The sequence below is a fragment of the Chlamydotis macqueenii genome, chromosome 9, assembly GCF_036417535.1.
Source record: "Chlamydotis macqueenii isolate bChlMac1 chromosome 9, bChlMac1.mat, whole genome shotgun sequence".
Lineage (NCBI taxonomy): Eukaryota > Metazoa > Chordata > Aves > Otidiformes > Otididae > Chlamydotis > Chlamydotis macqueenii.
This window is the reverse complement of record NC_141564.1, coordinates 14049605-14061320: the sequence shown is the minus strand read 5'-3', so window position 1 is coordinate 14061320 and position 11716 is coordinate 14049605. Positions and strand designations below refer to the sequence as shown.

At 56.9% G+C, this 11716-nt stretch overlaps 1 protein-coding gene across 1 annotated transcript; it reads right to left on the bottom strand.

Moving 5' to 3' along the window:
• Positions 1-7080: 7080 nt before the first annotated feature.
• Positions 7081-9634, bottom strand: TMEM44 (transmembrane protein 44). The gene is made up of 7 exons (XM_086754852.1): positions 9501-9634; positions 9272-9413; positions 8965-9058; positions 8520-8692; positions 7962-8048; positions 7530-7724; positions 7081-7374 (listed from the first exon to the last, which is right to left on the bottom strand). The coding sequence occupies exons 1-7, from the start codon at positions 9632-9634 to the stop codon at positions 7081-7083; spliced, it is 1119 nt and encodes a 372-aa protein (XP_086610978.1).
• Between the last annotated feature and the right edge of the window lie 2082 nt (positions 9635-11716).

The following is an 11716-nucleotide window of genomic DNA, read 5'->3' as shown; positions in this document are numbered from 1 at the left end:
TGTGCACAGCAGGGAGCAACAGGTGCTCGGCTCACCTCTGTTGCAAGCTGCATGGCAGGAGAAGACCCAAAAAGGCAGCTGTGATGGCCATTCATTGGGAGATCCAGCAAAGCCTGCAATGGCATCCCACAAGGGACATCTGCCTGGCCTGCCGGTTCACCTGTCCGAAGGGATAACAGCGAGGCCACGCTGCGTGCACGCAGCCAGCCTCATTCTGCGACTGCCATGCACGGCTGCAGCAGGTCTGGCCTGGGAACACTGCAGCGCACTGCGCACCGGGAAGAGGTTTCCATCCCCCAGGCACAACCGTGGTTGCTGGTGAGGTGATCTCCATCGGAGGTGCCAGGGGTAGCTCCCCAAATATCCCAGCAGAAGCAGCCACTGAGGGAATGGGCAGAGAGGTTACAGCAAACTGCACAGGTGTGTAATGCTGCACAGTGTTACGGTGCTTTGCACCTATTTTTGCTCTGCTGCCAGGTCCCGCTTCCCACGGCAGGATGAAGGGACAGACTGCCAGGCATTGCAAGAGTCACAACTGTGCGACCAAAGCTGCTGCTGTCCTGATTCCTGCACATCTCCCTGTGCCTACAGCTCAGCCCTCCGCTTTCCAGAGCTGGGCCATCATTGTAAAACCAAATGGAAAAAAAAACCCAAAGAAACAGGTGGACTGAATACAAAATCTGAAAGGGCTGAGACAACTGATCTCCCCTTGCTGCACCCCAGGGCAGAGAGCAAGCGCAGCTGCTGCAGAGCTGCAAACCATGGTAATGTGTGATATGCCCGAGCCCCAGCACCCTCCCCCACAGCTCCTCCTTTTCCCCAGGTCCCTGCAGCCTGCAACATCCCTTCCCACAGCCTGAGCGAACACCATCGCGCCCCTTCACAGCTCCCATCCCGGAACCCAGCAGGACAAGGGCACAGGCACCGCCTCGCCAGGCACTGCATCCATCCCACTGCTGTCTGAAGCTCAGCTGTTAATGGCGGGACACCAAAGCAGCCCTTGGGGAGGACCAGAGGCTCAGCTCTGAAGCCAAAGCAGAGCAGGGCAGTGCAGGGTGACCTCCTGCAGCCCACCCTGCCGCTCCCAGCAGCCACAGCCCGGGGGCTTCCTGCGCCACAGGGGCAGCCCTGGCTTGCCTCCCTGAACTCCGCTCATCATTCATCCCAGTCTCACTGCCCAAAATAGCCCACAATGACTTCCGCAGTTAATTTGGGCCTGCTCTGAGCCTGCAGGCTGTAATCTGAACTTGTCTCTGGCTAGCTTCATTCCAGACCTCCCTGTCCCTGTGCTCTGAGATGCAGCAGGGGCACTCGTCCTTTCCTTTCCTCTGCTGCCCCGATGGTACTCACCCCATCACATCACACCTTTGGGACAGGACACCTCCTCAGAGGGTCACCTCCATCCTTACTCAGGTGCTATCCACGCCCCCTCTTCTCATGGCCTACGCAGCTCTGGGCACTTTGGGGGATGCCCAGCACTGTACACGCTCTGGCATGGCACAGATCCGCTCGCAGCCCTTGCTGCAGCAGCTCCCTCACAGCACCGCGCTCCTATGGCCAGCCTCTATGGCAGCAGCTGATCCTGCTGCCAGCCCTGCTTGCGTGGAAGAACCGTCCCTGTCCCCACCACTCGGACACATACAGCTCATCACCCTATCCCCCAGCCCCTCAGCAGTGCTAGACCCTTTCAACACCTTCTGCCACCAGCTTTGGGATGTTCATACATCAGCAAATGCTGTGGCCTCACCTTTCTCAGCTCTTTCAGACCATTTAAAGCAAGATTTCTCTTGTCAGTGCGTAAATGAAGGACACGGATGGGCTCACAGGATGGAGCAGGAGCAGGCCAGGTTACCTGTCGTTTCAAGACTCACTGGAAAGCACCACAAACACCGCAGCCCTGTGCCCGCCCATGCAACAGCCTCACACCCCAGCTGCACCTCGCTGACCCAGGAGACCCTGGCTCAGGCAGACATCCTCCTGCTGCGCTTTCGAAAGCGGCTGAGGTGCCCACCCCACCGTCTGCAGCGGAGACTTTTGTTTCACTTGGGGTTATCTTATCGCCATAGGAAAGGCAATACAGCAGAAGAATTTCCTTTCCTTTATGTTTCCAGCCTTTCCATTGTCTGGCGTCTGGATTTCTAAGCCTTGCCACTCAGCGATTGCTGGGGCCTTTGGAAACATGAATGCAGGCGCTTCTTATCAGCAGGAGCTCTGCAAAGGCTCCTTTTGCTGCTGCAGGCAAACCAGGCAGGGTCTGACCACCTCGGGGACCCCTCCTCACCCTGCTAATGAGCCGTGCATGTGCATTTTCCACTGCCAAGGCAGGTGCCAGCTCAGCCTTCACCTGGAGGGATGGCAGTGCCATGCTGCATGGCTCGATGAGATTTGACCATGGCATTGAAAAACCATAGTCTCCCAGTTCTTGTTTCCTTCCAGTTTATTTAGCAGGAGCAGACCCCAGAGCAGGATGTGTGCCATTGGGAAGGAAGGACAGCTATAAGCCGCCAGCACCTCAGAAAAGTCCGCGAAAAACACCATCAGCCTAGGATGATAGGAAAGGTTCTTTCCTTGACGTGCTTCTTCTAGGAGCCACCACCACACATCCTGGGGCAAAGAGCTAAGCTCTGGCTGCAGGGAGCAAACCGGCCCCAGCTGTGCACTCCTGTGTAGAAAACTCTTCCTCCTTGCTCTGTAAAGGAGAGGAGCAAGAGAGCAGCCAGGCAGGTCCCCAAGTCCCCAGGTGTCCAGGGCACCCAGGGCTTGCCCTCCCAGCATCCCAGGGCTGGGTCAGCAGGGCACAGCACATGGATTTGAAAGACAGAGACAAGGTTTGAGACAAAGCAGTGCTTCAAGTGTCACAAATCCATCAGATCCTAGGGATCCCCGCACTGTAGCTGTGGCCTCACCAGCGCACACGGGGCCCAAGGCAACTGAACACGGCCAGTGCTATGAATGCAAACTGGCTGCTCCCTCACGACTTTGGCATAGGCTCTCACATTTCTGCAGCTTCCTCTGGTCTGCACCACACACATTTTGAGGCACAAAATCATCCCAGGGCAAGAAATTCACCTCCCCGTCGCAGGAATTGGCAGCACTGTCTCTACGGCAGCCGGTGTGAGCAGACAGTACCTGCCAGGCAGACCACGAGCGATGGGTCAATCCCCCACGTACAACACTTACACATATAGAACCTTCCAAGTGGTTTTTCTCGCTGGTCCCTGGCCTGCAGTGCTAGTGTTTGGCTGGAAAGGAAAGGGTGGCAGCCACCAGCAGGAAGCCACAGTGGGGACTGTCCCCATCTCCTGCCTTGCTGGGCGGATCAGCAGGCTTCAATTCCAGAGCCTGCAGAGCATGACCAGGGTGCACAGCGCTTGTAACACCCAGTGCTGGGGAAAATACCAGCGCAAGCAAAAGAGGAGACTGCTGAGTTTAAACCCAGCCATGAGGCTGCACCTTTTCCGCAGCCCCAATCCCAGGGAGTGCAGCCAACAGCAGTGGGGAGTGGGGACCCCCACACCCCGCTGCAGCAGGACAATGGGGAAAGGAGATGCTGGAAGCTGTCACCGCTCCACGCAGGCAGTGCTCCTGGCATGGCAGCCTGTAATGTAACAGCACCCCAGAGCTTATCACCTCTCCCAAAGGAGCCATGAGGAAGCACCTTCTGCCTTTTACTGCTTGCTCAGCTGGGGGAATGGGCGCCTGGGATGTCGCAGAGGGGCTGTACGTTGTCCAAAGCTTCCAGGGCACAGCATGGACTGGGGCTGAACAGCAGGGCTGGGCCAGCTCCATTGCACGGTCAGGTCTTCAAAGTCCCACTGCAAAGAGAAAGTGTCAGGCGGTGGCTGAGCTGGGTGCAAGGGAGCCCCAGCAGCATGGCTCCCCATGGGCAGCACAGGGCCTGCGCTGCCTCTTTCCAGAAAGGGGAATTGGCTACTAGAAACCAGAAAGTATTTGGTTCTCCCTTTCTCCACGATAACACAAGCAAAGCTCAAAGCAGAACAACGCTGGTTTCCATTTTACTCACACACTTCCCTCCCCTGAGTCACAAGGGGCTGGGGATCAGAGGGGGACATTTCCAGTAGTGCAAACCCAAATCTGCTCCACCCAGGAAGCCCAGCCCTCCTGCCCTGACACCACCCATGGGACAGACCCTTTTTCCACAGCCTCAGCAAGAAAAAACCCTGGGGCAGAGGTCCTCTGACCCAGGAGAGGTTTCTTTTCCTCTTGTCCTCACCATGACCTCTCTTCATGTCCTGAGATGTCTTGGGCACCTCAGGCATTTAGCCCTGAGAGATTATACTCTGAGGCGCCCTGTGGAGCTGCTCCCTGCCTCTCTCCCAGCAGCCCAGTGATATTTTTCCCCAATATTTTTGCTGCAAAAGTAAAAACAAACAGAACAAACCCACAACTAAAACAAAAAGAAAACCCAAAACAAACAAACAAAAAACACCTCAAGAAAAAAGCTAGACCAGAGCCACCACATAGAGGGAGTGACAGCACAACGGTTGGAGCAGAGGAACCTGCTAGGGTCAGGCAATGGCATAAAGCTCATGAGAGCAGGAAAGGAGCTGTGAGCAGAGGGAAAAAAAAAAGCTGCTTCTTACTTTAAAGCAATGGTGTTTCAGGACAATCAGGAAAGAGCTGCTTAGCTTCAGCAGAAGCATCTTTCAAGGCCCTGGACCCAGCTCCTCACTTGGCAGGGCAAGAGCCGCTTTGCCCACCATGGTCCTGTTGATCACCTTCTGGAGCAGGCTGGCTGCGAACAGCTAATTTGTGTGCCACCGTGCCGGGGTGCGTGCGGGGGAGTCCCTGGGGACCTGCACCTCTGCGGGGACCCCTGACTGGAACAGGACCCAACACTGCAGGCTGGGCGGGGGACGCCCGCCTGCATGGCCAGGGCTGCTCTCCCTCTGCCTTGGAAAGGCCGGCCCCTAACGGCAGGAGAGAAGGATTTCAGCCTCCTCCAGAGAAATAATGAAGTTTTTTTTGATCAGGCAGCAACTGCAGGAAGCTGGCGAGATGCAAGCATGGCAGCCCCTTGCTGCAGGACTCCCTGGTGCAAAAGGCAGCATCCTGTGGATCCTTGTGCTGAGATGTCACGAAAAAAAAGAATCAGAGAAACCTGACCCTGCCCAGCCACACAGCCTAGCCTGCAGATGGGGAAAGGACTTTTTTGTGTAGTACTGCCTCTGCAAAGCTGAGGGAGGTGAAGCTCATACATCACCTGCCATGGACCACAGCGTTAGAAGGGCTGTGGCACCCCACAGCAGAGCGGCTCAGGCATTTGCAGTCAGTGAGTGCATCCTGGTACCCCCCTCTCTTGCTCACCCACGATGCTTCCATTTTCAGGACAGAATTAAAAATATTGCCTTCCCCCAAAACAGACCCTGCAAAGCACATTTTCCAGGAGATGGACAGCCTAGGCAGCAGTTCTGATGTGCAATGGCAAGTCCTACATGTGAAGAACAGCCCCAGCCTCCTGGCCCTCCAGGGCAGACCTGGGCCAGTGTTACACCAGGGAGACCTGCACTGAAACCCTCTTGCAGCCAACAGCAGCAGCCCAAATGGGAAAAGTCCTTGGGAGAAGCTACAAGACCAGCAGGAGGTAGCAGGGAAGCTCTGAGAAGGTACAATTCTTACCCCTCTCTTGATAATAAAAACTCCACTAACTAGTAGGCAGACAGGAAAGAGAAAGGCTAGCGTAACAGCTCCAACAGGAGCCCTGCAAAATCTGGCTTCTCTGCCAGCCAGAGTAGAAACACCTTTCAGCGAGCCTGGATCTCACCCTGGCCTCAGCCTTTTCTGGAGCGGCCATGGACAGGGACTCCCCAGGCAGGCAAGGGAGGCTGCAAGAGGGCTGCCACACTTGTGCGAGGGGACGCAGAGATGCCATGGTGGTTCACCCACATCTTGAGAGGGTAAATTAATCTCCGTGTTCCTTTTTTGAGCTCTGCTCTGCAAAGCAGCCTGTGTGCCTCAGCAGCGTCCTGGGCATTGCTCTGGGAGGGAGCCATCTGAACAGGGCTCAGTACCAGGGCTGTCACCGCATGGGGTGGATGGCTTAACGTATATGCTGCAGCGGGGCAGAGCCCCAAGGGGAGAAGAAATAGCATCTAAAGAGCCAGGAGCAGGCACTCACCTCAAGGTCTGAGTTGATGGAGGCAACATCAGAGGAGCTGGATGAGGACAGCCCAGTGCCCAAGGCTGGGAGTGGGGGGCAGGAAGGGGGCTGCAGTGGCACAGGGTGGGCTGCACCCATCCGTGTACCCCTGGGCAGCCTCGCCACGCCGTGACCAGTCTGATAGGCAACAGAAAGCAAGAGGAGGACGTCAAAAGGAGACATCACTGGGGACAGCACCAAAACCCAGCAGCCCTAGCACATGCAGAGCACCTCAGGGCTCACATTGCACAGCTGGCCTCTCCATGCTGTGCAAGACAGCAAGGCAGATGCATCACGCCCCACCACACACATCTGGGCACACACCCCACAGCCATGCACAGAGACACCATTCTCTGTCAGAGGGGTGAGAGCGTCCCTGACCCCCTCCCCGGATCCTGCCCCAGCCCCAGGGGTGGACTGAGCCCTGACAGCCTCTCACCTGCTGCACCAGCCTGATCATCAGGTCTAGGCAGTGACTGGTTGCCACCGTCCTGGGCTGAGATCTGGATTTTGGAAACACGTTAAGCGGAGCCCAGTTTGCAGCCTGCAAAGGAGAGTGAGCCACGTCAACTACAAGCAGGAGAGCTGCGCCCGCACCACAGCCTGCACACCAAGGGGTGCAGCAGCCGTCCCCATCCCACAGCAGTGTCACTCCAGCCACACCAAGAACTGGGGACCTGATGGTGCTGAACAAGATCCCTGCCTGAGCAGGGCATGTCACTCAATGAGTGAGACATGGCCAGATCCTGCAACCTGGCCCTCCCCACCTTCCAGAGGGAGCCGAGAAGGTGAGGGACCCCCACCAGCCTCCCTCCTCACAGCAACATTAGGGCTGAAGGAGCATCTGGGAGCTGCACACCAGTGTCAAGCTGCTTCCAGGTCAGCATAGCAGGAAAACACGTGTGGCCCTGTGGTGAGGGTCAGGTTCCCAGCACCACGTATGTCCTGCAGCATGCTAACCCTCCATAACCCTCCTCCATGGGACCCCGACATCCCTCCACCTTCCCCTGGGGAGGGAGAGCAGTAACGCTGTAATGCTTCTGAGCGGGGCAGCTCTCCTTTCCACCCTTCAACCAGAGAGAGATAAAAACACCCTCCTCTTCCTCTGCTCCCCCGCCATCTTCCTCTCCAGCCGGGAGGGCCCAGGCATGGGGAACCTCTGGTACAAGCCGTTGGCCCATCTCGTTCTTGGTCGTGCAGGCAAGGAACAGAAGCTGAGCCTCTGTTAAGGGTATTTCTGGAGTGACAGCAGAGCCCCCCTCCCCACACCAATCCCACAGCTCAGGCACCGAGGCCAAGAGAGGAGCCATGCCCCATCCATCTCCATGTCCCAGCCAAGACCCCCAGGAAAGGAGCTGGGAAAGGATACGGCCATGTCCAGCGCAGCCGAGCCCAGGGCGATCAGGAGCCAGGGCACAGCCCTCAGGACACGCGCAGGCTGCTGGTTGGGGGTGACAATCGCTGCTGCGTAGAGGACGCCGGCTGCGGCCGAGCAGAGCGTGGCCCATAGCCACCTCCACGGGCATGGCTTCCCCCTGCACTGAGCAGCCCAGAGGCTGCTTCGCTGCCACAGACCCCATCCCCAGCTGGGGACACCACATCCCACTGGGATGTGGGCTGCTGTACCAAACCCTGCAGCTGCCCCAAGGACTGAGTAGTTGGGAGGGGCTGTGCAGAGGGAACAGGCACCCCGCATCCCCCCCAGGGCTTTTGCGACGGGATGCAGAAGTCACCATCACAACTGGGGAGCCCTGCCTGGGACTGGGGGGCATAAAGGCAGCCACGCCAGGCAGACACTTACAGCTCTGGAGAGCGTGGGGATCCTCGCCGTGAGGGCAATGAGAGCAGAGAGCAGCCCAAGGGCAAACCCCAACGCTTCCCTGTTGTCCTGAGGAATAGAGAAGAAACAGGGGAGGCAGGGGAACCCCTCCATCACAGCCCATATGGAGAAGGTGGCCAGGCAGATCCCAGCACACACCATCCAGCATGACCCCTGTGCCCACCGCCCCCACCAGCTGCTCCAGGCCCCTCTGACGATCCCAAGGACTTCACTCCCCTCCTGCCAGACCAGAAGTGCTGAGGTCCGCAGGGGCTGCCTTTCCTGGTCCCCATCCCCTGGGGTGTAGGGGCTGGGGTGGCTCCTGGGGGACCAAAACACTTCCCCTGGACCAGCCTCAGGCACCCCAGGGTCATGGAGACCTCGGAAGCCGAGATGCCAGCTTTGGCAGGGTTACTAAAGGCAAAATGCAACCAAACCGAATCCACTGGTGCTCAGAGCCTGGCAGCTGCCTGCGGTTGTCCAGGCTCTGCCTGCTACACGCTCAGTCCTTGGGGTGGGGATGAGGAAGGGGCAGCTCACCTCAAACACAGCCCCGAGCAGTCTCCGCTGGGCTCCCCGGAACTGCTCATGGAAAGGCCCGGTGCTGGGTGCCAGCAGACACCTGCCAGCACCCACGGACAAGGGCAAGGCAAGGGCAAGCAGACCGTCCCGCAGCTGCCGCCTCCTCCTCCTCTGCCGGTGGAGGGGCAGACCTGCATGGGACACAGGCTCACTCTCAGGGCATCATCCTCAGGGACAGGCTTTGCCCCATCCCACCCTCATGGGTCTCCCACTCCTCGCCCATCCCAGGGGCCACCCACCCACCTCCTGCTCGCCCGGAGTGCCATGCTGTTACCCCAGGCGCTGCTGTCCCCAGAGTGCCCACACCAGGCAGCCCAGGCAGGGGCATGCAGTGGGTGCTCCTCAAAGCCCTCAGGCTGCCACTGACCTGCACCCATGGCAGGAGGGGCACCTCTGCACCAACCTGCTGTCTTCTGGGACTCAGGCGAGCACGGAGGAAAGAGGGTGAGCAGGAAGCGGACGATGTCAGCCACAGCCATGTAGGCACCTGTGAGGATCTGGGGAGAGACACCATGGCCCACAGAAGCTGAACCTCCCTGAAATGCAGCAGCTCACAGCCCCTCACGTGAGGGGCTGCATTTGCCATGCTGTCTTGAGCCAGGCTGCCAAAAACCTCCCCACCCAGGCCCAGCACCCCAGGGCAGCAAAGCTACCAGGAATGGGTCCCATGACAGCAGGATGTCCCCACTGCCACAGGGAGCCTTGCCCACCTGGATGCCAAGCTGGCTGGCGAGCAGTGCTCCAACTGCATTGCAGATGTGGCCCAGGAAGCTGTACAGGAGGCAGAGGATGGGTGCCTGCCGCCGGCCCTGCCCTGGGCACCCGCAGGACAGCCTAGGGCAGAGGGACAGGCTGCTCCAGCTGTGCTCTGTGCTGTGGGATGCCGGAGCTGAGCAGCCCCACAGCCTCCCGCAGCCCAGCCGAGCCCTGGGGAGTTACAGCGAGCAGGCAGCGATCCAGCACAGGGCAGCCAGCGTCCAGAGCCCCAAGGACACGCAGTCCAGCTCCCCAGCCAGACAAGCTGCCGGCCAGGCAGCAGAGCCACTGTGCCCCACGGCCAGTGTCCCCTGCATGGCTGGCTCAGAGTCCCTGGGCAGGGAGTGCCACCACTGGCTGCTGGCACCGCCCCACAGGTACCCACCCAGCACCACCCTCCACCCACGGTACAGCACCCAGCAGCTCCCCTGGTGTAGAAAATACCATGTGCTGCTGGGAGCAGACTCTGGCCCACACAGGGCTCCCTAAACTGGGCAGGAGAGACCTGGAGGAGAACGGCAGCTCCTGCTTCTGCTCTGCAGGGAGGAGAGTTGCAGTTCATGATGCAAGCACAAGATACTGTAAAAGGGGAATTCAGCTTCAAACTGTATTCCCAAACCATCTCTGCTGCAGACATCAGTGCAGCAGGTAACATCATCAGCCAGGAAAACAAACTGCTTACATTACAAAGCAAAGCCCCCTAAGAGAGGAGGCAGACTGCCGGGGTGCCGAAAGTGCTGCAGATCTTGAAAAAGAGACCGGAGGCGGTTGCAGCCTGCAGGCTGCCTCTATGTGCGTAAAGCACTTCAAGAAAACAGCACTCAAATGCTGAAACTTGCCTTCTGGGGAAAGCAATGGGAGCAGCAGAGGCTCATTCAGCAGGTGGCCAGGGTGAAGCACAACATCCTCTTTGTGCAGGCTCCTGACAGCAGCGCAGACCTCACATCGCCTCACGCCTACCAGCTGCTTGTATGCACTGTACTGAGTTGTCAACACAGCCCGGCCGGCATTGCCCAGCAAGGGTAGGGCAGGGTGGGTGCAGTTCAGCAGCAGACCAAATCACCACAGGAAAGCATCAGTTTACCCACGATCCTTGCCTACTACCTAGTTTGCCCGCTGCCCAATAGCGCCATAAAATATTAATAAGCCTTTGGGTCCACAACTCTTGTTTATGGTCCTTCCATCAAGGCAAGAGTCCTTTAGCACAGCAAGGAGCAGTTTGTGTTTAACAAACCTGAGCAAACATTATTTGCTCAGTCATATTTACACTATCCTCCACTCACCCACACAAACACTGCAAGTGGTTTGGCAGGTTTTGTGGCCAAAGGTTCCTGCGAGCAACAAGCAGAGCTGTCCCAAGCTGTCTCAAGCCCTGGGGAGTGCTGTTACTCACTAGACTTAGAAGGGTCTACACCAGGACACAGCCTGTCCAGCAAGGAGGCTCATGGAGACCCAGCTGGCAGGAAAGGGCTGAGAATGCAATAGAAGAAAATAGGCACATGCAACAAGAACCAAGAATTCAAAATGCTTTGAAAGGAGAGAAACAGAATAGAAAAATATTTTACAACTTCAATAAAGCATACTCCAACTTCAATTTGACAAATAATAGCTTCACACAAGACATGACAAAAAGAAATGGGTGCTTCTGAGTGATGAGGTCCCTAAGTATTATAAGGGACAAATGCAGAAACCATCCCTCCAAGGAGAGTGGGGAAGTCTGATCAGAGACCAATTTGGCTAGGGCACAGCCTCTTCCAGAAACAAAGGCAAAAATCATCTTCTTCAAGAGAATCAGATTAAACAGTCTCTCCTGAGAATCTACTTTCCGCTAGGGTACACTGATTTAAAATACCACTGACGATCTTCATTCAGTATAATTAATGCTTTAGTTTTACAGGTGGCAGGGAAATATCTTCCCTCCAGTGACGTAATTAAGAACTTGAGAGCTGGGACTCCAGGGGAAGCAGGAGCCTAGGCGAGAACTCTGCTGTTAGGAGACCCTCTGCATAAGCGGTGCGGTGAAATCAGCTGTACAGGACAAGCACGCAAAGGGTCACAAAGCCAAAACCAGCTTGGTTGCACGCCCTACATCTGCTGTGGCTTTGCTCAGCAGTTGCTTTCTTCTCTCCATCCACACTTAAGGCCTGAGAAGTACAAAATTACAAGGCAGCAGTCCCTTTTTTAGTATCGGAGATCAGTGTTATCTGTTACTCTGCTTCACCACCTAAAAACAAAGTATAATTTGTCTCTCCAAGCCTTTTCAGTCCTATCATTACTCCCTGTGCTGGACTAGGAATGGAAAGCACTGATCAAGTGCACATTTTCTCAGCAGGGCAGCCAAGGAGTAAATCTCACTTAAGTCTGACCCCAAGCAAGTACAGTCTTTTTAGCATCAAATA